The sequence below is a fragment of the Lutjanus erythropterus genome, chromosome 24 (assembly GCF_056507025.1).
Source record: "Lutjanus erythropterus isolate fLutEry1 chromosome 24, fLutEry1.hap2, whole genome shotgun sequence".
NCBI classification, from domain to species: Eukaryota; Metazoa; Chordata; class Actinopteri; order Lutjaniformes; family Lutjanidae; genus Lutjanus; species Lutjanus erythropterus.
Window position 1 is genome coordinate 8,050,368 of NC_139340.1, and position 25,009 is coordinate 8,075,376.

General features: G+C 40.1%; 3 protein-coding genes across 4 annotated transcripts in view; 2 read left to right on the forward strand and 1 right to left on the reverse strand.

Annotated features, from left to right (window-relative positions):
* The first annotated feature begins 1,419 nt into the window (after window positions 1–1,419).
* Window positions 1,420–4,064, forward strand: tceanc (transcription elongation factor A N-terminal and central domain containing). The gene is made up of 2 exons (XM_084713711.1): window positions 1,420–1,697; window positions 3,003–4,064. Exon 2 carries the CDS (start codon window positions 3,008–3,010, stop codon window positions 3,977–3,979), a length of 972 nt encoding a protein of 323 aa, XP_084569837.1. The 5' UTR covers window positions 1,420–1,697; window positions 3,003–3,007; the 3' UTR covers window positions 3,980–4,064.
* Window positions 4,065–7,254: 3,190 nt separating this feature from the next.
* LOC146304640 (ras-related protein Rab-9A-like) lies at window positions 7,255–11,869 on the forward strand. Its single transcript, XM_084713739.1, has 3 exons — window positions 7,255–7,406; window positions 9,965–10,001; window positions 11,196–11,869. The coding sequence occupies exon 3, from the start codon at window positions 11,262–11,264 to the stop codon at window positions 11,865–11,867; it is 606 nt and encodes a 201-aa protein (XP_084569865.1). The 5' UTR covers window positions 7,255–7,406; window positions 9,965–10,001; window positions 11,196–11,261; the 3' UTR covers window positions 11,868–11,869.
* A 5,459-nt stretch (window positions 11,870–17,328) lies between these two features.
* The window catches only part of LOC146304641 (neuronal membrane glycoprotein M6-b-like), a 40,708-nt gene continuing 33,027 nt past the window's right edge, over window positions 17,329–25,009 (reverse strand). For both annotated transcript variants that reach the window (XM_084713854.1, XM_084713853.1), the window contains exons 2-7: window positions 23,823–24,009; window positions 22,943–23,102; window positions 22,205–22,373; window positions 20,037–20,110; window positions 19,891–19,956; window positions 17,329–18,259 (exon numbers count right to left, since the gene is read on the reverse strand). In XM_084713854.1, coding sequence (XP_084569980.1) covers window positions 18,107–18,259; window positions 19,891–19,956; window positions 20,037–20,110; window positions 22,205–22,373; window positions 22,943–23,102; window positions 23,823–24,009 — 809 coding nt within the window. In that variant the 3' untranslated portion in view covers window positions 17,329–18,106. The remainder of the gene's footprint in view (window positions 18,260–19,890; window positions 19,957–20,036; window positions 20,111–22,204; window positions 22,374–22,942; window positions 23,103–23,822; window positions 24,010–25,009) is intronic.

Sequence of the window (25,009 nt, forward strand, 5' to 3'; positions counted from 1 at the left end):
AGGAGTGAAACTATTCAGGGACAGTTATAAATCTCTTCTGTTTGCTCATGGGAGGAGAGCTGAAACAGTTAAGTTGATTAATCGATTAGTTGTTGGTAAAATAATCTTTGCAATAATTTCTGAGGATCGGTGTGTAGAATTTAGTGGAACATGCTGGTGAGGTTGTAGATTACAACCAACTGAATAAATATATATTTAAGGCACATATATATTTTGACATGTACAGTGCAAAACCTGCTTCTCGCTCTGCTGCCTCAGATCATTTTGCTAAACCTCTCCCACCAAATGACATGCTGAAAATACACACACAGTTTGATGGGCTTCACAGAAATGCAAAGTTCTTTTTTTTTTTTTTTTTTTTTTTAACTCATTCGGAAACTACAGTACTTTCTCGGTTAGTTTTGTCTGACTCCATACGTAGAACCCAGATGACCCGTGTGTGTACAGAGCTGCTGCGATTCGCTACTTACATGCTGGCTAACACTGATTGGTTGTTTGATTCAGTCCGTTCAAACTAAATACAAAGAGACCTGCACTCACAAACATCCTTATTTCTTAAAAAAACATTCAATTAAACATGGCTAGTGACATGCAATAGTCAGAATGAGTTATTTCAAACAAAACTATAATTAAATAATATTGCCTACTGCACCTTTAAATTCAGTCTTTCCTTGCAAGATGTATAAGCCTCATAAAAGACAGGATCAAATTATGACAAATTAGGGCTTTGGAGCAGGATTGAAGAAGGTCAGTTGCACTCAGTTTTTGCTGCCATGTTCAGTGAATTACTTTGTCCCCATTCAAATAGTGTTAAACAAGTACATGTGTAACTTCTCAACCACCCACAGTTTCTATATTTTCATCCATACGTCACTCTCGAGTGTGTGATTATGTCAAACTATCTCATTGGCTAACAGCTACTTGCAAATTAGTCTGTCCACTGTAGTGGTTTTGATGCACGGAAGCATTTCTTGTCTGAGCTCCACAACCATGAATTATCCTTAAACACTCTTTCATCTTCTTCTCCAATAACATGTGATTGTGCAACAGCTGAGACGGTTTGCCTCATCTTGTTGTGAGATACGTTCCACTTATGATCTTTGTCTGGAGGCTGTTGGGCTGTTTGTGCACAATGACTGCATTTTCCCGCACACTGACACAAACATACAGCTCATGCAAGTCTTGCAAAGTAAAGTGTAGCCATAAACACACACATTAATCCAAAGAACATTGCTGAAATTATATATTTATTGAATACTTTAAGCCCTAGGATAGTGGGTTACATGCTCAGCACTTTCTGTGCTTTGGCGCAGATGTTAATCCAGCTTTGTTGCAGTGTAGAGAAAAGAGTTGTGAAAATAAACAGGAATCCAGTCTGGTATCTGATTTGGGAACAACCTGAAAACCCAAATGCAGTACATTTTAGACAAAATCTTCATAAAATGATCAAAATAATTGTGAAAAAGCAAAACTATAATAAAAACAATTGTGCTGAGCTTCTTCCTTCATATAAAACTTAAGGAAAACTCACCTAAACTCTTCATGCTCACTCTCTTTCTATGAGGCTGCAGCACCATCTAGAGGTGAGTTCAGGTAACTTCCTGTTTTTGCAGACAGATCCAACATGGCTGCTCCCTTGTAGTCGTTTTCAGGAGGACTGCTTGTGTGAAGTCGCTGCAAACCATGAAGGATTTCAGGTAAACCAACACAAAAATACAGAAATTAATATTTAATTCTATTTTAATGTTGCATACTGCTAAGTAGCACATCAGGAAAACACAGACAAAACAATAACTATCAAGGGCTTGTGCATTAAGTTACAGATCTTTATTGGTACTTCTGTTAAAGATCAGCTAGTTGGGTGTTATTTTAGTATTTAAAGGAACAGTTCAGAATTTTTGAAGTGGGGTTGTATAAGGTACTTATCCTTACTCAGTGTATTACCTGAAGTAGATGGCAGTCAGCACACCTCCAGTTTGGAGAAGCAGAGAGATGTACAAGTGCTGAGCCCTTGAGAAAAGAGAGCTCTGTACTGGTGTTTGAATCTGGACAGTGAACTGCTGTGGACAGGACCAGCAGCCTAATGTATTTCAGCCACCTAGAATAAAAATCAGCATCAGCTGAAGTGTACTCTTTATTTAGAATATTTTCACTACTTTACCTTTTCAGATGGGAAACCAACGTTATTATAAGCTAAATATTAGGGCGATATTATATTAATATTGTGATATGAGACAAGATATCATGTTAGATTTTGGTGATATTATGACATGGCATTAGTGCTGTCTTTTCCTAAGGTTGCCTTACAGTAAAATTATGTAATTTTCTGGACTTACAAGACGGTTTTATTATTTGCCTTTACCCAATGAGTCATTATATCTACATTACTGACGATTTTTTATCAAAAATCTCATTGTGTTAATATTTTCTAAAAGTACAGGTGTCCTAGCCCTAAGTACTTTATATGCTGTTGTGTATTTTAATCTACAGCAATGCATCATCTATATTAGAATTAACCATAGGTTATTATAGAAAACTGTGTTTATTAAGATATATATATCATGGAATAGCACTAAAATATGGACATTATTTATAAACCATATCGCCCAGCTCTACCTAATAGTTCTCTCTCCAAAGCCACCAGACTCCTTTTGCAAAATCAGTCATTTGGCTTATGTTATGGTGGTTTCCTGCTGTGAAATTCTATCCTCTGCAAGGTAAATCAGTAAAAATATTCTAAATATAGTGTACACTTTAAGTAATATAGATTTTTTAAGTGGCTATAATATGTTTTGTTGCTGAACCTGTCTGCAGCGGCACATTGTTTAGCTTCCACCACCACTACTCCTCTCTTCCTCTCCAAACTGGGGTACATGTTGACCAGCATCTGCTGTAGGTACACTGACTACGTGATACAACCCCACTCTAAAAAATCAGAAATATTCCTTTAGGTTACAGATATTTCTTTGGTAAATTTCAGTGCCTTACATCTCTGTCTGCAGCCACCATGGATACAAAAGAAATCGTCCGCTGTGCTCTGCAGATAGAGCGATCCACTGCAGACAGGAGCTATGGGAACATGTTGACCCTCCTCGGTGACCTCGATAAGCTGCAGATCACAGCAGACCAGCTGGAGACGACTGACATTGTCAAAGTTCTGTACAGGCTGCTGAAAACCTGCTCTGATGACAGCGTGAAGAAAGCAGCAAAGAGCTTGTTGTCGAAGTGGAAGAGGCAGTACAGTAAAGAGACACGGCGAGGTGTGAAACCCACAGAGGACAGCCAGGATCCTGAGCTCTCCTGCAGGGTCGATGAGGCCGGGGATGGAGGGGATTCCCACTCTGGTGCAGAGGAGAGAGTGAAGTGTGCAAAACAAGAAGCAAAAGATGCCATTCAGACTGTTTCTCTCACTGCAGAGAGCTCATCTGCACCCTGTAATTTCTCATCTGTAAGATCCAAATGTGTTGAGCTCCTCCTCGCCGCCCTCTGCCCCGAACCTCCAGATCAAGACAAGGCCGCAGAGCTCGCCAGAGACATCGAGCAGCATGTCCACGAGCTCCACAAATCCAGCCAGCTCAAATACAAAGCCTGCATGAGGAGCAAGGTCGCCAACCTGAGGAATCCTAAGAACAAACATCTTCAGCAGGGCCTCCTGAGCGGCTCGCTGTCACCCGAAGCCTTCGCTCAGATGTCCGTGGAGGAGATGGCGAGCGCTGAGCTCCGGCAGCTGAGGGAGGAGTACTCCTCCCGCGGTGTGAGCGAGAGGCAGCTGCCGCAAGGGATCGAAGGGACGCCGACACACAAGATCCGCTGCAAAAGGTGCGGGGGGTCGGACTGTAGGGTGACGCAGGTGTCCAGGGGGGCCCTATTCTTGCCCGCGTGGGTGAGGCGAGGCGGCCCTGACGAGGACGCCATGACTTTTGTGACCTGCAGCGGGTGTGGGCAGCAGTGGTACCACAGCGGCTGGGTCTGCCTCTAAATCGAAACTATCAAATGAATGAATGGTGCCCAAGTTTACATATTCATGTTGTCTGTAGCTGAAACAATTCGTCGATTAATTGGTTAGTCAGCGACAATTCTGATAATAAATTTTTCAGGCATACATAATGTACAGTTGACCTGTGAGTATCTTGTGAAACCTGTGAAACAGTCCTCACTTTAGTGGTTTTCCTGCTTTCACCTCAGTCACAAGATTTCATGATTTTGTGTGGATTACAAAACTTTCCTAAGCTTTCACAACAAGTTGTACAAGAAGTTTGTCAAAGAGGTTTGTGGTTGCTTTCCTCGTTTCATTAAAAGATGCAACCCAAAAGTGCTTATATGTGTTTTTTTAAAGCCAAACCGAAAAACAAAAGATTTTCCCTGCATCCTGTTTAATAAATGCATCAAGGATTTTCTTTCACAGTGAAACGGGAGGACTGGTTAGAGGAATGCAGAGTGGAAACAAAGGACAGAGCACTTCTGCAGGATGGAGCTCATACTTGTGGTTTAAACAGGACATTTGGAGGATCTATCATTTATTTTACATGGCAGTATTTGGCATTTTAAAGTGAATTCACCAGTAAATCCCCGATTAAAAGCCCAGAGTGTTGATTACCTTTACTCTAAAGGCTGAAAAGCTGAGTCACTTCTTATTGCAGCTTCAGACTGAAACCACAACTTCTCCAGAAGCAGCTCTCATCATCGTCATCCCACCGAATCATTTCCTGTTTCTTCTAGTTTATCTGCACTTACAGGAGCTTATTTAACTGCTTTTAATGGCTCCTCTTCCTTACATTAACATCTTCTAGTTAGAGGAATTATATAAAACCACTGCGGTATTCACCTTTGCCCTCACTAATGAATAATTAGTGTATTCTGCTGCACTTATTGTAAGTCATACTAGGTATGAATGCTTAAATTCCTAAAGAAAAAAGAAGAAGAGGAAGAAAAATGCCCTTAGCCAGCTACAATATCCCATTCATCTGGAGCAAACGAGCAGCAGTGGATGAAACATGTGACCTTAGAGAACGGTGAGCATGTGAGTCAGTAATCTGCCCTCCCGAGCAGCCTCAGGCGTGGATATCCCATGGTCCCTCACTCAGTCGACGTGGCACAGTGATTCATTTACACATCATTGTGACGTCACATTGACGGGCCTTTACTGTGCAGGCCAAATAGTCGCAGAAAACTGTTTAAATCACTTCACCTTGGCATCAGGCAGCCTTTTCCAGTGGGAAAACCAAACCAACCAAACTCCATAGACAAAATCAATAATTTTATCTCACAGAACATGGGAGTTGTTGGTCTACTATCCACTACCTCAATCTGTTATTTAATTGTCTTATTGTGTGACTTTGGTGCATTCAAACTAACTTTGTAAAACAATAACATAACTAAACTAACAAATCAAGGCAGCTGTAGTCCAGCAACTCCTGTGTTTAGTGAGGTAAAATTACTAATTTTGCCAATGGGGTTTGGTTGGCTTAGAGGGAGCGACATTTGGCTCATGTAACTGTAGTTTCCTGTCAGAAAAGGCTGTCTGACAGCAAACCAAAGCACTGAAAAATAATCTAAATATAGCATACACAAACTGTTCTAGATTTTTAAGTGACAAAAATACATTTTGTCCATAGCAGTTCAATGTGTAGCTTCCTACACCTGTATTCCTGCTGCTTCTCCAAACTGTCTGCTGCTATCTACAGAGACAATGTACCTCATACAACCCCACTTCAAAAAATCTGAACTATCCCTTTAATATGACTGGATGTCTCATTTTTATAAAAGCTTTCACTTTCTGAACTGAAACATGCATGTCATTGAAAAACAGGACCAGATTAAAGCTTTTGTCTCAACTTATTTCATTCTTTATTTCTGTTTTTCCCACGTGTGTGTTCCTGCTATTTGCTTTGTTTGTTTTCTGACAACATTTCCTCTTTCAATACAGCAGTTCAGTTCTTTGCAGGAAGCTCAGTGGGTTTAAAATGGTCCAAACAGAGGAGGTGCACAGATAAAATCCCCTGTAACCAAAGTCCCTGCTGTCATGGTTGTTGTCAGATACGGAGCTGCAGTATCTTGTCAGTCAGATACAGTAGGAGTGTGGCTGTTTGGTGTCTCAGCACTGAGGCTGTTCTCTGTGTTGTGTCTCCTCTCAGATGCTCCCTATCTTATCTTACCTTTCAGTCACGGTGGCATGTCAAATCAATGCTCTGCGGCCATTTATATTTTCTCTCCCCTGCACAGATACAGACAGACAAACACAGTGCAGGCAGAGGTGAGAAGCTGGAGTTGGTTCAGGCTCTTTCAGTAAATCTTAACTGTAAGAGGCATGCAAACCTGCAGAAATGCATTAAATCTGATAATTTTTGCTGACTGTGCACACTGGATACAACAATATACACTCGGTTATATTTCTAAGGCCCTTTAGCCAAGTGATTTGTCCTGTTTTTGACCCCTTTAAAACATATTTGTGTCAACTTGAGAGCCTGAAATGGTTCAAGTATCCTGTAAACATTGAGAAGTGTTTGAAGAGAATCAACATAGCTTTATAGAAGTAGTATGTTTTCCTTTTTTTTTGTAACTTAAGCCATCTTGTGAATGACCCCTTATATTTCTATAGGAACACTTTGGAGGGAACCAAACTTTTCCACCAGTAGAAGAAAACATTTTTTAGATAACAAGCCAAAATGGTTATTAAGACTAATGATATTAAATTATATATTAATTATTATTAGGACTTTTTTATCCTAATTATTAAAATTAAAATAATTATTTTTATTTTTATTATGACTTTATCTAATAGTCTTGACATTTTTATCTCATAATTATTACTTTTTATATCCCAACTTTCTATAATCATTATTTTTAATCTCATAATTAAAATTTATCTCATAATTATGATTATCTTATAATTTTGACTTCATCATCAGTTATATTTTATCTCATAATTTCTACATTTTGACATTTTTTCTTATAATTATGACATTTTAACTAATTTATGTCTTTTTAGCTCATAATGTCGACTTTTTATTTCACCATTAAGATATTTTACCTCATAATTTTGACTTTTTTTTTCTCAAAGGACTACTGATGTAACCCAGTGACCCTACTAAATTGTGCCAAGTATTTTCCATGTTAAGAAAAAAAAACTGTGCTTGGTCTTCAATGTACGATAAGGAGATAAAGAGACTGTTTCCCCTAAAGATGTAAAGTAAAACCAAACGTGATTGCACTGACATTTATCCAGGAGAGCGCATGATGAGAGGAGGCGTGACACTCTCGGGTCATATGAGCGTCATCAGCGGCTCTGGGGCCAGAGAGCAGCGGGGACACTGGAGCGCCATGTCACCGGCTGACAGCAGCTCCCTGTCAGGATGCAGGAGACGAATTTAACCGCAGCAGCTGGGCCGTGAACGCCACACCGACAGGTACAGTTACTGAGATGGCAATCCCTCAATTTCAGCGGCAAAATCTCGCATTTTCTGTTGTTTTAATCGCTCAGTAAAGCCGTAAGTGTAAGAGCTTGTAGTGCGCCCTTTATCGGACGGCTACAGTTAAGGAACTAGCTTCCATTATCGGACAGCGACAGTAAAGTTTATGGTAAAGCTTCCCATAATCGGACACACCTTAAGCAGCTTTGCTTCTGTACCTGATTTCCCTCAAATATTGACGGCGACTAGACACAAGTAAGCAGAATTCAGTATTCAGCCAGGTTAATGACGGTGCATGCTAGTTTTGCAGTGGTAAACACGTATTTTAGCAAAAAAAATCAGTTAGGCGAACGGTTGTGTCTGAATGGAACCTTAGATTTGCAAAACTCTCGCGAGTTTTCGCCTTTTGTCTCATTATTGTGCACTCAGCACGTATTAATAGTGGTTTATAACGTAGCAACGCTGTAGTTATGATTTGCTTAGGTTTAGGGATAAAAGAAATACTTGATTGGAGTCAGGGAAATTGGCAATTTGGGTTAGATTTATCACTATCGTGAGATTTCATATAGGTCTGGGGATCCCATCGAGGCAATTCGATTCAGGCGACTCACGTCTGTTTGTATTTTCTATGTTGTTGTGTGTTACCATCATGTCATGGTCTTACCTACATCATAATATTTTAAATAAAAGTGGCAAACAACAACGAAGTGTTGATAAAGACGAATAAATTGTAAAGACATTAACACTTGCTGTGACTTTACTTGCAGCCGAAAGTTTGTAAAGTTAATTCTGAACTGGAAACTGCTGTTTTGACTGCTTTAACACCTGACAACTGCTATTATCGTGTTGTTGGTGCTATAAATCTCATTTATTGATAGGAAGTGAGTTACTGGCTCACACTGCTGATTGGCCCTTAATCTAAATTTGGGGAAAACATAATTAAAATATTATATTCAATAAGATTAACTTAGATCATGTGTTTGGTTGTTTGGATGAAATATGCATTACTGTATTGGAAAAAAACCAAAGCAGCCTCCTCTTTAAATAGCAGCATTCTGCTGAATTAGGCACATGACTTGTGTGTGTGTGACTGTGTGTGACTATTCATTCGTGCCTCTACTGCACTGCTGCTGTTTAAAAAAATGTTAATATTTATCTAGAAGATATGACAGGATCAGCATGATTAAAGGTCCCAGGACAAAGACATCATTTATTCAATTTGGGTCCTTTGGTCTTTAAATGCATCTTCCTGCTAGTTCACATGAGCGTCATAGGTCAACTCCTCATTTCATTCATTCATTCATCTATTTAAACTCTGCAAAGTAGCCTAACTTTTCCTAACAAGCTGTGGATTTGGCCAATTTAATCCTAATTGGCTGTAGACTGAATGAACAGTGACAGCAGTTATCAGTGTAGTTGTACAGATTGTAAAACCCCCTGAGCTTTCTAAATAAAAAAAAATGACTCCTGTTATATACTTATGTCACTCAGGTAATCCAATTTGGATCAGACTATTGAATGATCATGAATGATGATTAAACCTGCAGTCATAGTGTTTAATCTTATTTCCAGGCGTTTATTATTCAATTTATTTCAGTTATTTATTGAAATTTTCTTCAGTGATTGTTGTAGCTCTGGTTCTGCAGGGCTGGAAACGAGTTTGACTTTTTAAAAATAAAATTAGGAGATTAATTTGAAAAAACAAACAAGCGCAATAGTTTTAAAGTAGGGCTGAACAATTAATCGAAACATTATTGATGGTCAAATGCAACATCCAAATCACAGGAGCTGCAATTTTCTTTTTAAAGGAAAATTGTGTCACAACATGCCATTTTAAATGGAGCATCTTGGTGCTGCAGAGATGCATAAAACTCATATTTTCCAGAAGTAAGGGAGCGTGTTGGTTTGGCCCAGTAGAAATCAGGTCATTTCCAGTGAAAATGGAATGCAAAAATTACCATTCCACTAAAACCATGACTCATCCATGCAATAACTGTCAAAATTATTGCCATGTCATCTTTTTTTTGCATCTCGTTCAGACCTAGTTTGAAGGCCTGTTCTACTAAGAATCTATCTTTCAAGGATTATATGCTCACCGCCTGCAGGCTTGTGAATCTATGAGCATTGGAGTGTTAATGAACAGTCATATCACTGGGGGAGATATGATTATGGGTCATCATTGGAATTCATTGTAACTAACTGAAGCTGCTGTCCACTGCAAAAAGGAGGAAGAGTATTTTATCGTCGACAGATAGATTTTTTGGTGGAGTATTTCGTTTTAACTGTGATGGACAAGCTGATCTTGTTCAGAGCTCCTCCTTGTCTCCAGTTTAAATCTGCTCTTGATGAGACTTCCCACTTTCATCTCACAGATTTGCTCTGGTATGTGGGAAGCTTGACGGCCAGTTAGCTTAAACTGGTATGCTAAGTATGCGAGTGAGCGGTACGTGATCACATTAGCACTTAAATCCTCACTTTTCTTTAGCAGCTGAGCCTGCGAGTGGGTGAAGTCCTTCAGCCACTGAAGTTAAATAATGTCTCTCTCTCTCCTACAGATTGTTGACAAAATGACGTCCGAGTGCTGAGAGAACGGTGAGATATTGTTTTTGAAATCTTCGTTCTGTTGTAAACCATGTTGAGTTGCATCACTGACTGGTCCTGTGATCAGCGTCCACGTGATGTACAGCACGGATCGTTTCATGCACAACATATTATACGCGGCGGTGTAGGAAGTTCATTTGCTGCAAAGTGTAATAATGAGTGGGTTGTGGCGGTTTTAATAGGATTAACTCGTCCACTGACTTTTAATCAGCTCGCCACACTGCCTGTCCCAAACGGTCAGAGTCACAGGTGTGTGAGGAGAAGATGAAAGTTTGTTCTTATCAAACTTATCTGTGAGGCCAAGGGTGAAAAATCAATAAAGTAATTCCTGAACAAGATGGAGGAATATCTGCACACTAAATGACTCAGGCCAAGTTGTTTTTCTGTCTTACTGTCACGCTGGTAGGCTGTATTTTCATTTTGTCTGATAACGAACCTTATCATTTCAAAAATGTGGGTCAAGTACATACAGTATTAATATGCAAACAAAATTCACTATAACAGTCCTTTGTCTCTAGAAAATGAACCCAGTCAGAAAGTTCATTATTGAATCAGATGTGCTGTGAAAACTTTTTATTGAAATTCTTTATTAAAACTAATTAGGATCAGCTTTCATCAATTTTAAGAAGCAAGTTAACTTTAAGGGACATGTTTTGGTGTGAGTTGCAGAGTTTTGGATGTATCAGCCAGAGCGACGTCTGCGTTCTCTTGGAACTTGCATGGCCTGCGGCTTGTGCTGCTCAGATTGAAAAACTCAACATCAATTTCTCCTTCCAGATGTCATGACCCCATTACACAAAATAATCCACAGACCTTGTTTTGTAAGCCGTTTCATTTTGGAAACATCATCTTTCTGCCAAACTGCACCCAACAACCGTAACACTGAGCAGAAGGAAGCGTGCAGCTACTCATGGGCGAGAAATTACAGCTCAGCCGAGGAGGACGCCGTTAACCTCAGTCCTCATGCCTAAACCTAACCAATCCAAACTACCCAAATCAATGAAGGCAATGGGTTCTACCCAATCAGAATCAGAGTAGGGCGGGTCATGACTTTGCTGTCCTGGGAAACAAAACACGCCGTAGCGTTAAGCACTAGATCCGAAACAGAACATGCAGGTAATCTGGACACAGCTCCTGTACAATGTGCTCTTTTGTTTTCTCAATCGATGTCTTTTTGCTCCTCAGATAAATCCACGCCCTCCTTTGTTGCTGTCTCCAAACCTCAGACCTCTGACGCGGCTCGCTGCAGCCATGATGTCCAAGTCCGCTCTCCTGAAAGTGATCCTTCTGGGTGACGGCGGCGTCGGCAAGTCATCGCTCATGAACCGCTACGTCACCAACAAGTTCGACTCGCACCTCTTCCACACCATCGGCGTGGAGTTCCTCAACAAGGAGCTGGAGGTCGACGGCCACCACGTCACCCTGCAGATCTGGGACACGGCGGGTCAGGAGCGCTTCCGCAGCCTGCGCACGCCGTTCTACCGTGGCTCTGACTGCTGCCTGCTCACGTTCAGCGTGGATGATGGGCAGAGCTTCCACAACCTGTCCAACTGGAAGAAGGAGTTCACTTATTACGCCGACGTGAAGGACCCCGACAACTTCCCCTTTGTGGTGCTCGGCAACAAACTGGACGTGCCCGAGCGGCAGGTGTCCGGGGAGGACGTGCGGAAGTGGTGCCGCGAGAACGGCGGCCACCCGTACTTTGAAACAAGCGCCAAGGAGTCTACAAACGTGGCATCGGCCTTTGAGGAAGCGGTGCGTCGCATTCTTGCGTTGGACGACAGAACCGATCAGCTGATCCACACCAACACAGTGGACCTGCAGAAGAAGAGCCAGCCTGACCCCGCCTGCTGCTGAGCCGTGACTCCCATCAGCAAATCATGTGATGTTTGTGACGCTGCCACAGACTCTGAGTGCGGTTCAAGAAAGAGGAAGTGGCGTTTGTTCAGTCACTACCGCATGTGACACCCTCGTATAAACTTTTCACCAGGATCTGCATTTGTAAGCAAGTTTTGATATTGTTTTGACCAAAACGGATGATTTTAATACTATTTTAACCACACAAGTGACACAAAACTCTCCACACACCACTCCCAAATCTGATTCAGACTGTATTTGTATGATTATTAATTTATACAAAACATTAATAAAAATACATTTCTGATTCAGTATGTCTTTCTAGGTTTTATAGTTATTTGTGGTCAGTGATTAACCTGAATTGTATCAGAGGTGTACAACTAGCTGATACCTGAAATTTAATGGTGCAATATGTAAGAATTTTTGTCTAATGGGGCAGTTCACCCCAAAATCAATCCATCCATCTACATTTTTTTGGTGTGAGTGAGCTTGTGGTGCTCAAAGCACTAAAAAAAACATATAGATGGATAAATAGCACTACAGACCAGGGGAATTTGGGGTAAACTGTCCCTTTAAACATTCAAAAATGTAAAAATTCAAAAAGTTTTGTTGCTGCAGCTGCTGCACTCTGCAGTAGTCAACAGTTCTCTAAAGACAAACCATTTTAAACTGCCAACGGTTAAACTACGGTTTTGACATCACTTGTGCAGCTGCAGCTTCAGTTTTAGCTCACAAAAAGAGAAGTGCTGAGATTATATTCTGCCTCAAGAAGCGGATAAACGAATCAACAGAAAGTACAACAAGCTGTGCAGCAAAAAATATTGTGATTTGGTAAATAAACTGCCCAGTAATCCACTCACCCAAAAAATGAAACACAGGATTGGAGCCCCCAGAATAATTTTCACATCTTTCCTTAAACAAACTACTATTAGAAAATGACTAAATCTACAAGTTATCAAGGTTGTAAGTGCTGTTAAATGTTTTTAATATAATTTTTGTTTTAAATAAAACCGATATTATTGCAATTATTATAGGTATAGAACCACAAAATACTAATTTTCCACCTGTAGCTCACACCGCTGACATGCAGAATAAATGAAAGTGCCTAAAAATGTATGCAGTCAATCAAATTATAGATAGGAAGTCTAAATTTAGCCAATGCCACTGTCTCTCTGGAAAGACAAAGAATGATATTCACGTGATCTACATCATGATGAACTAGATTTGATAGTTTATTTGAATTTTTTTTTGTATTTTCTGTTCTGCCAGAGATCTTAAAAGTGTGTATTTGAAAACTGGTAGTACAAGTGTCTCTAAAAAAGAAAATGAAGCTACTCATGATGTTTCCAGAACCTGCTGGAGTTATCTATTTTCCTGTATTTAAATATTTATTCCAGAAGTGCTTCATCTAAAACTGTTTAATATATGATTCATATGACTCCAGTAACACTGTGGCCTGTATGATCTTCATTAGCACTGCCTTTTTTAAGGCAAATGATTTCTATAATTTTTTTTTACGCTGGAAATAAAACAGCAGCCAACAACAAAACTGGTGTTATTTTTCATTTGAGGTGCAGTACACTGTTTGTCCACAAGGCGGCGCCAGAACACCAAAGGTTTGCGAGCTGAAAGCCCTGTTTGTGGCTTCACAAATGTAATTCCTGCACTGTAGAGACACACAGATGTTCAATTCCAGCATTAAATATTGATCAAACACCCTGCAAACACAACAGGTGTTTTTATTTATGGGCCAGGTTGAGGTTGGACAGCTTTTCTGAGCTCACCAAATCTGTGTCGAATAAAAATGTTTTGTTCCCATAAAAGGAGCAACAAAACTGGTAGTGGAATAAAGGAGATGTCAGTCAAACACAGACGGCCCACTCAGTTCAGAGCAGATAGAAAGTGAAATCACCTGTGTGGGAGAACCACAGGATCGCTTTAAACTTCCTCACAGTCCAGTCTGCAACTGCGAGTATTTTAGGACCACAGTCAGATTTTTGATGCCAAATCTCCACCAACTTGCAGTGGTTCTTAAGAAGTGAGTTGCTATATTTGACAGTATAAAAGTTTGCTGTGTGTTGACACAGGAGGCAGCAGCTAATTAATTCAATTAGCAACACCTGGTGCAAGTCACTTCTTGATTACAGGAGACAAAACACTTCCAACCTCAGAAATATGTAGGATTTTTCTAACTTAATGTCTTTGCTATGGTTAAAAATTAAAATCTGGGCAGCAAGTTAAATGCAAGCCTTTTAATGCCACCATTTAAATCATGTAGAGCCAATTTTGCAACAAAACTAAAATATGAAGAAAGACAATAACTGGTTGAGTTAAATAAATATTTGAAACCTTCCAAAACAGAATAAATTGATTTATGCATTTGGTAGGTAACAAGTGATTAGAGCTGGGATGATTAATCAGTCTACAGAAAATTCATCTGCAAATATTTTGAGAATCAACTTATCATTTAAAGTTAATTTTTGAAGCAGAAAAGTAAAAAAAAAAGTTGCTGTTGCTGCTTTTCCCCAGCTAAAATAAAAGCCTTGGGCTCTGGGAAATAATGCTGGATATTTTTCCATTATTTTTTATGTTTTATAGAGATGTTCCTTCCATATATGGATTCCCATACCAGAACTTTGCATATAAGCCAATACCGAGTCCTGATCAGATACCAGTGCATTAAAAAATATACTTCTTTTTACAAGCTGTATACCTCTAATGGATGTGGTATGATTGTTTAATCTGGCTGAGGTTCAAATAATTTGGCATACAGGTATATTATGTGGTATCTGTAATGGTGCATAGGCTCGCATACTTGTCACTACTCGACACCACATAATTTATTATATACATAATAATATACATAATTTTGCATACTCACTGATACTTAACTCTATAATAATTGGTTCTTGCAGGTCTAAAGCAATACCTTGTACATTTTCACTTTAATTTTAAATATGGGTTTGTTACCGTATATTTGAAATACAAAAAACAAAAATTCAAAGAGACCCAAACACAAGAACGAGACAGGCGACAGCGGTGTCACGATAATAAAAAATATCGGTTTTACTAGAGAAGGTTACAAAAATCATCACTATATAGGAGTCATAGAACTATTTCCAACTTAAAAAATAAAACCATAATGAAACACCTACAGGGACTACAATGCCATCAAAGTACAATGGAGTTTTCTTTAGAAAAGAGTGGGTGGAAAGGGGGGGAAGTGTGGAGGAGGGGGGCAAACACCGCCTACCATAGTTGTCAGTACAATTGACTACACATCACCTGAAAAACTGCAAAGACACAGTCATGTCTCCTTCATGCAAATAACGAGGAAACAACAACACCCTGACACGCATCGTCTTATAGGAAATTGAAGTTTGCCTTTACATCAACCTGCTGGCAAAGCACGTATATTTATCAAACATAACACACATGGCAATATAGTCCTTTTTTATACAGAATAGACAGCTGCACACATGGACGATACTGACATGCTTCATCTCATCAAAGTTCAAAAAATTTGTCTTCTTCAGTGTTTTTTTTTTTTTTTAGGGTAAACTAACCAGTGATGATCAATATAGAATATAGTTCATGATTATTAAAGAATATCTGATTATAAAATTAATGTATGAAAATTCCTGACTTGTTTTATTCAGAGTGTAAACATCCAAAAACAGTCTCTGTGGCTCATATGAGAGGCATGACGTTAAAAAGAAAAAAAGAAAAGAAAAAAAAAAGGAAAAGTGACTCAGCTCACATGTTGTCGATGAGTCACTCATTTGGCTGGCCATCGAAAAAAATAAGCACAAACAAGTTCAATAAAATCATTATTACTGAATCACAAGAAGAACCCAGCTGCCTAAAACTGATAAAACATTAAAAATCAATTTCCATATTTTTTTTTTGTCACATTTTAAAATGTATACGTCACAAGCACCTCAATCCATCATATCATATCATGACTGCACTGTATCCCTCTCACGACATATCATTTAAGATGTTACATTACAATTATTATATCAAATGCAGAACTAGTATTTGAGTGCTAAACACATATCTCAAAGGGTACATTTACATATATCTGTGGAAAAAAATAATAGAAGAGCATGGCAAAACACTGACTGTGTTCTCCCCGTTTTGGAAGAGGTGCAAATCAAGATCTTTTAGGGTGATTCAGCTATTTACAGGTGAACTTCATTCGCAAAAGGAGGAATTTTAGAAAATGACAGAACCGGTTTTTACTGTATAATTCACACAGGACAGCGTACCAATCCGGTTAAGGGATAGAGTTTGGATGGTGAGGCTTTGGAAAGGAACACAACTGGATAAAATCAGATTTGGTTTGATACCTGAGGTGTGTGTCTTTTTTTGTGTTAAAAGACCAAGACGGATTAATCTTTGATTTCTGCTGCCGCTGGTGATGAGTGTAGCAAAAACCATAAAGGTCTTAAAAGGAATAGTTTGACAATGTGGGAAATACACTTATTTGCTTTTTTGCTGAGAGTTAGAAGAGAAGATTGATACAGCTTTCATGTTGGTTAGCTGGTTAGCTTAAGTTAGCTTTGGTTAGCTTAAACACTGGGAATTAGCCTGGATTTGTTTGAGAAGAAGCACAAAACTACAGTGTAAAATTGTGAAAACGTTAGCTTGGATTAGTTTAAAAACTGGAACCATGGAAACAGCTGCTCTGGCTTTGTCCAAAAAGAAACAAAGTCAGCCTACCAAGCTCTGTAGTTATATATTGTTTGTAAATAAGTGTATAAAACATGTAAAAACAAACAAACAAACAAACAAACAAACAAAAAGTTTTTGGTTTTAGGTAACAGTTACAGTTAGGGGCTAGCCAAGAAGTAGCTAGCATATTACCTTCCCATAAAACCAAAATTTGTTGTTAGCTTAGATTAAGTTCAAGTTGCTAAATTCAGACAAAAACCAAAGTATAAAAGCAACAAGTTGTAGTTTTATATAGAAATTTTGTTTAGCAGAGCCTTTAGGAAGTCACTGCACTGGCTAAGGAATAGTCCGGCCTGTATCCTACCTGTAAAAACCACAACTTGTTGTTTGTACACTTCAGTTTTTTTGACTGATTAAACAAACAAGAAGAAATATGATAATAATTGAATTTTAGACGTGTTGGTAGGTGGATTTTGTTACTTTTGGGCAGAGCCAGCCTCGCTTTTCATTCATTTCCAGTGTTAAGCTAACCTAAGCTAACCAGCCGCTGCCATGAGCTTGATATTTACTGCGTGAACATGAAAATGGCATTGAATCTTCTCATTTAGCTCTCGACAAAACCACAAGCAAGCCTACTACCCACAACTATTCCTTCAGAAAAAGTTTGCTACACCTCTGGTCTTAAATTAACGATTAATACCTTGGCGGATAAATAAACTCTGCTCATGTAAATGCACAATAATCCTTGAGATACCAGATGATTTGAGTAGTTTAGGTATTTCCATAAGAGAGGGGGGGCTGGGGTGCTTTGTCTTTTTAAGGGATTTTAATTCTCCCTCATTTTTTTTTGTTTTGTAGTAGTGCAACAACGTATCGAGCATTAGCAATAAAAAGTCTAAGATGGAGAAGAAAGTAAAGGAGAAAAAACCTATGAGCGCAAAAACGTAAAGAAGAAGAAGAAAGATCATAATAGTACCTGGCATACTTTTCAGAGAGTATTAAAAAAAACAACAACATTCGTACACATTCGCACAATATATTCATATTCATATATATATGCATATAAAACACCAAAAAACGGAGGAAGTTGGTCGCTGCCTGGCTTCCCTGTGGCTGAAGCAGACAGTGAACAATGTTTTTTTTAGGCTGTTAGGAGTGTGTTGAGAGGCTGTGCTGGCTCAGGGCGCGAGGCCATCACAGCCGGGGCCACGTTCACGAGCCGCCGCCCAAAAGCACGGGGGAGGAGACGCTTCTGAACTGATGTATCGTACCTGAGCTCGACCCCGGCGGGCGAGCTCTCCCGTTCTGAAGCATCTGCCTCCGTCTGGGCCTGCCGCCTCTCTTGATCCTCTATCCTCTTCCCCTCGGGTGTGAGCCCGCGGCTCTGAATCAACATCGTGGAAGGGAAGAGGATGGAGAATCAGGAGGTTGGGGGACTATCAAACATGACCGAGGTGGTTTGTTTTTAACAGAGAGGGAGGGGCGGGCACTGGGTGTTTTGCGGGGTGGGGGGCTGAGGTGTGGAGAGGAGATGGCGGGTGGTGGGAGAGGATCGCTTGTCCTTATGAGTAGGAGGAGGAGTTCTGGCCCTCCTTGGAGCGCGCCTCGGCCTCCAGATCCTGGTCGTCCTTGGTCTTGATGTCCTGGTACTCGTGTGTGGAGACGGCGCTCTTCAGGTAGGCCCAGTTGGCCGCCAAAATCATCAGGTAGTGGATCTGAAGAGAAACGGAGAGCTTCATGTACTTCAAGTAAAGGAAATAATGTGTCAGAGAGGATATAACTATATATCAAATATTGCGATATCCCAATAAAAAAATGACTGTGACAATATCTACCATGATGTTACTTTTTATTTTATTAAAGACAGAGAGCAGAACCACTTCACTTTTTAAAATCTCGCTAAATATCGTGTCATGACTTTTTTCATCCCTATAGACTACTATATCTAAAATACATCGTTTATACATGCAGTATATCCCATAAAAACAAATCACTGTACTTACAAGACATTGTCAAACAAGACATTGTGTCCCAGTTCCATAATATATATTAATTTTAAGCAGGTTTTGAGTATGTGGTGTCCAAACCATGTGCATACTAAAAAAAAGTTTAATTGGCACATTCATTCCACAGTCACGGTTTGATTGAGGTCCACTTGTATTATTACATCATTTTCTGTGAGTGTGAAACAGTGAAGTGTTGATTTTTTGTAAACTAACTGCAAAAACAGTTTACTATCATGATTAACACAATATTACATGCACAGAGTGTGCAACATTTAAAATACCATTTAAACTTTTCAAAGGAAGCAAAAGATTTTACTACAAATTTACTTCTTAAAGCTGCGTCACCACAATTAACAGTTTGTTATAATGTTTTGCAGCTCCATTTCCTCTGTGTATTGCATTTTGGAACAGTCATGAACACTGGATACTGACTTTTTGAATAGATTTCATTTGGTCACTTTTCCAGGGTGAACCTCAACTCAAACTCTGCTTCCAGGTGATTCCACTGATTAGCGATCAGTGGAATCACCTGGTGCCAGTCTTTAAGAGGATCTTTTGTTTCATGAGATCTGTTTGACTCACTGAAGAAGGCTTGCTGCAGAAATGCATCTAAAGTGACCATGACATAACAATAAAGGCATTTTAATTGATTTTAGAGAAGGCCTTGGAGCTTTTTGTGCCCTTAGTACTCTTTGTTTGGGATGAAAACCTAAGCTGAATTCAGCACTGACCAAATGCATATTTCAATCAATGCATATTTAATGCAGGGTACCTCTGAGGTTCTCCAAGTTAAATTTAAGATGTTTTCAGACCTTTCTATTATGACTGAAAATGAAACTCACTGCCATCTCCACTGCCATGCTGGTAAAACTGTGATTTTTGATATTGTACAGCATTATGAAGGCAAAAAGCAGACTTCAACCAGAGCAACATCAAAAATCAGTGCAGAACTTTCACTCTTTCGCTCAGATGCTTGTCCTCTTAAATCCTCTTCTGTATCTGTACCTCCTAAATAAGTTAGCTGGGAAACATCACAGAGCTGAGAGGGCTTTCAGGTGACCCAGCGTAACATCTGGAGAGGTGCTTATATCTTTTTTTAGTATCTCCATTTCCCCGGACATTAAAAAAAAAAAACAGTCCGCCTCCACAGCGGAGTAAAACACTGACCCTGTCTACACACGCTCACGCAGCAGAGGCAGGCTGCAGGGGCTGGAGCTCAACCCATAGGATGACATACTGACAAACGTGAGAGGCAGGGTTGCCACGGCAACAGATAAGCACGCCATGGCAACGTGCATATTTTGAGAAGCACATTATCAGTGGGATCACGAGCGGCTTACCAATGCGATGACGGTGGCACCGGCGCCGGCAAACGCAACGATGTAGAGGTGGTAGGACAGGTAGAACTGCGGGTGAAAAAGGGAGAAATTAGCGAAGGACGGGGAGATGAAATGTAAACGGGAAGGTCAGGCCAGCGTCCTCTCACCTCGCTGGTGTTACAGATGTCTCCCAGTGTGGCTCCACAAGCTTTTCCTGGTGTGGCGTTCCAGGGAATAATGCCTGCAGGATCAGAGAGATGAAACATCACAGGACTGCCGCTTTCTCATCTGAGACAAGAAGCTTTTTCCTCCCCCGAGACTGTATGATTGAAGGCATTATGAATTAGGCTCGGATAAAGATTAAAGGAAACAGGGCTGCCGCTGCTGTCCGGGCCTCTGAGCCTCTCCTACAGGAAAAATATGGGTCATTATTTTGATTTATTTCTTTACAATAAAAACAAATCTGGAAAAATGGCGAGTTTAAGCTCATTATAGGCAATATTCCTCCTTTACTTTGTCTTCTTTTCATTAATATTATAATTCTAAGATTATAATGCTTTCACTCATCGGTGTCTGTCTCCTGAACTGCTGATAATAATTTGATGTCTGCCAGTAATTGGGGTTAATATTTCATAGAGTGTAGTACAGTATGACTGCCAATGAAGCATATGTGATCCTCATCCTACTTTGCGAGCGGGCCAGCTGTCCCTCAAATGTGGGTCACATACTGTACATTAGGCCATCAAACAGATAACCAGATATGCAATCACAGGAGAGTGTTACTGTGCTGTAATACTGCAGGAAGGTGGATTTTCAGAGAGATCCAATCAGGTTCTCAATAATCTAAATGTATTTTTTGACCTCTTGCTGTATAGAAAATGACATTTAAAGCAAACCGGAGCTAAAGATAAACGTGATGTCTGCATATAGGGACAGCTAGAGAGCAGAGTAAAGCCTTTTGAATATATTTTATACTGTAATATAAATGTATAACGGAGTATTTTTTACACCAAGCAATAGTGTAGCAGCAGTGTAGCCTTGCTTCTTCTTGTATTATGGTGGCTAATGATAATTTTAAAGAAATTTGGCCAGTAGCCTATGGTAGCTGATGTTTTTTAACTTAAGAGAATAATTATCTGTAGCTCATGATGGCTAATGTTGGCGAGCTTTGTTGGGATCTGATATCTTACGATGGCCAATGGCTATATTTTGTAAAATGTTGGCCTCTTTCTGTATTTTGCTATCCTGGAGGTAAACCCTGGGCTGCATGCGTGAAAACTGTCAGAAGCACCAGTTCTTTTATGTGCAAAGTTAAAAGATTTCTCGCTGAGGCTTGCTGGCATGTTTGAGCTCAGTTGCCTTGATTAGGAGGACTTCTCTTAAACTTTGAAGACATGTAACACAGCGTGCAGTCTGATCCTTTTTACTTCAGCTGCAAATCAAAATACCGAGGGGATATGCAACATGTTGCATATGAATGTGTTTTTCGCTCTGCTGTGATTACGTTTTGACAGCCGATTTTAAAAATAGCTTCATTAGCAAACCTTGAAGGCAATGGTTTTGTGTATTCAGCTGTTGCTCTGGCGCTGCTCACTTAGACTCAACTGCCTTAAACAGTTTAATCTAACAGGAAGGACTCCTAAAGGGTTCAGATAAGGGTTTCTGACAACTTCACTGACTTTCAAGCTACATAAAGACCTCTCTAAAAATTATTTCCATTACATGAAATGGTTGTACCGCTCCACGACTTTAAAGGACACAATTGAGACCTGGAGATGCATTTTTGTTTAAGCCTGTTCAGATACTGAGGCTTTTACTGTAAACTGATTTTCTGAACCCAGTTCTCAAGGCCCACCTGTCCTCCAAGTTCTGCTCCTGCCCACCTGATCCAATTAAACTGTAATGAAAATGTGTCATCCCTAATTAGATCAGGTGAGAAGGAACAGAGCGGGAGCAAAAATATAAAGGACATGCTGGCCTTGATGGCACGAGGATAAGCTGAGAAACACTGCTATGACACTGCCAATCTGCAGAGCAATAGTTTGTGGTATTTATTAGAATAAAATAAGAAACTCTTAATGATATTCAGGGAAAAATCCACCCTATTTTACTGCATCATTGCTTCAGAAACCGCCCTTGATTCCTTGGATCAACAGGGACATTATGCTTGAAATATTTCCACTGTATGAACCTTAATAAAAACTGCAATTTTCTCCCAACTGATTGAGGTATATGGGACAGGTTGAGGAAACACGGTGCACAGAAAAAGTAAAATATGCACAAATGTCACAAGCTTGAACTATATATAAGATGGCATGTAAGTGGGACAACTAACCGTACTGCCTGACGTCCACACAGATGGAATCAGGCGAGGTGATGTTGGCGTCAGGAGACCTCATGGCGGCACAGGTATTCCACATGTTGAAGAAGAGGAAAACGGGTATCGCCGTGAAGCCAAAGATGGCGAGGAAGGCCAGAGCGAGGATGTAGGTCAGGAACATGAACTGAGGAGAGGAGACGAGTTTTGATTTTGTCAGTTTAGCTTGTGTAGCATTACGGAAAATGGGTTAATATTATTCCTTAAAGACCTCCACCCACCACACACACACACACACACACACACACACACACACACACACACACACACACAGAGTCCATGTTAAGGCTAATGTTACTGGACATCTGCAGCAATTAGAGTAATCAGGCTAGAAAGGACAAACTGTACCAGAGTTGCCCTCAAGGGCTAGAGTGGGATTCAGAGTGTGCGCTTGTGTATATGGCTTTATGTGTGTCCATAAATGTGTACTGGAGGTGTGTGATTGTGCCTCTGCAACACTTCCATGATGACCTTTGTCCTGGCTTGTAAAGCATTACGAATTACTGTTTTGTGTTCATTTTCCTGAGCCTTTAAACACTATTTTAAGCAATAATATTATAAAATACACATCAAAGTAATTAAAATTGCATTTAGAGGCTTTAATTTGGTATAACTGGGTCAGTGGGTGTGATGATGTGCAGCAGCTGCTTCTGTGTGTGTTTGTGTGTGTGTGTATGTGTGTGTGTGCTGACATACGAAGGCAGTGATGCAGCGTCCACAGACGGTGGTCTTGAAGTCGCTCTGCAGCTCCTTCTTAATGGCGCTGGTGGTGTAAAAGCCCTCAGCCAGCAGGATGATGGCGTAGACGAAGAAGAAGGAGGCGATACCGTAGATGATGTACTGAAAGATCTGGATCCTGAACACACACACAGACAGAAAAGGCAGGATGATGATTTGGTCTAATCTGAATTTAAGATGGCTAATGTTAGCTAACCCTAGTCAGAATATCTTATGACTAATATTGGCTAACTTTTGAGAAATATGGCACGTATTTTTATTTCACATATTTACTAGTATCACATTATTGCTGCTTGTAGTGACAGTGGCTGCTGTTCAAAAAAAAAAATTAGACAGCTTTGCTTTAACACGAAAATCTCACAAACAAATTAATAGATTTTTTTTATCAGTACAGTTTACAGTAACTTAAACAGTGTCTCATTGGGCATCAGTCCTCTGTCTGACATCAAGATCCATGTTGAAAGAAATGGACCAGAAAATACCTTTTTCAAAACTCTTTGAACGCCTCCTTTTATTATTTTCTTTGAAAAGAATATCTGCACTCCTTTTGTAAATGCTCACTCATTTTAGTTAGGAGATGTTTACTAGTTTTAGGGTATTCTGAATCATGGATGATAACGTGGGTGGCTCTTCCCGACAGATTTAATAACTGCAGGGGGAGCGTATCCACTGTTAAACCTTTTTTATTCAAACCATTAATGGTGCCAAGAGTTCATCAATGATTCATCAGGGCATTATGCTCCCTCATATCTCTGAAAACTTACTGTGAAGCAGGTTACTAGAACACCACAATCCATCATGTGTCTTCGATTTCAACTGTACCACTCTGAGAACTTACACCATGGCGAGGGTGGCGTGGTCGCTGGCGACCCTGGAGAAGTGGTTTTCCAGCATGGTCAGGGTGCCGGTGAGCGCCACGTGGCCGCAACCGCAGAACAGGGCCACGCCTGAGAAGCAGAGGATGGTGGCCACGAGCGAGGCGTAGGGCACCCCGCCCAGACACTTGATGCAGCACTCGAAGCATCCTGCAGGGGGAGACAGAGAGAGTTGGGTTAATTCACTGAAACAATGGCTTTCCTGTTGAAAACTTATGCTTTAAGGATGATACAAGAATAATACAAGAAACTATTTACTCGCATAAAGAAGTGATTTTCTCATCGGACTCCACACAATCTGACTACTACTGAGTCGCCCCCTGCTGGCCATTAGGAAGAATGCAGGTTTAAGGCACTTCGTCTTTCAGACCTGGACGCTCTGTCCACTTATTCCCCTGTCTGTGGCTTTAAAGCAGAAGCAAACAGAGCAGACTGCTGCAACATGACACCTCATAAAAGGGGCTCGATCGGCTCTGATGATGACACTCAGTGCAACACTTGACGGCCCTTGTCCACTGCTGTTTGGTACTCGTGCAGGAACCTGCGCGCATGTTCATACCGTCACGCTCGTCCCTCTGAGTCTACAAGAGAGGAACAACACTCCTCCCTGTCAGGCATGTCGAGCGGCTAATCATAGCATCTTTCGCAGTTAGTGTGCGTTCCCTTTGAGCTCAGCTGGGAGTGTTGAATATTACATGTAAACTGCGCTACATGCTCACATCCTGCTCCAAAAAACTCCCTTTTGTCTTTAAAGAAACATTTCAGAAGTTTTTTTTTTTGTCTTATGACCACATTGCCTGAATAAATCATGACCTAATGCTAAATAAATGATTTCAAAATAAATGACTAGCCATGTTTTTTCTAGGGCATCAGAGAAGTGACACTAGTTTTGAGTTGTACCTCTAAAATACTGGTGTTTCTCTTGCAGACGAATGCTTCATTTGCAATTATAAGTCCAGTGCAAAGCTAAAATTGGTCTGCACACCTTGCATATATTTTCATCTTTCACAACTCCAGAATGATGATGAATGATCAAAAATTATCCCTTGCACTGGAGCAATTTCTACAAAATGATGATGATGAATTAGTAAATTTGTTTTCCATTAACCGTGGCAGCGCATGAGGCTTCCCGAGTGAGTTACAGGTACAG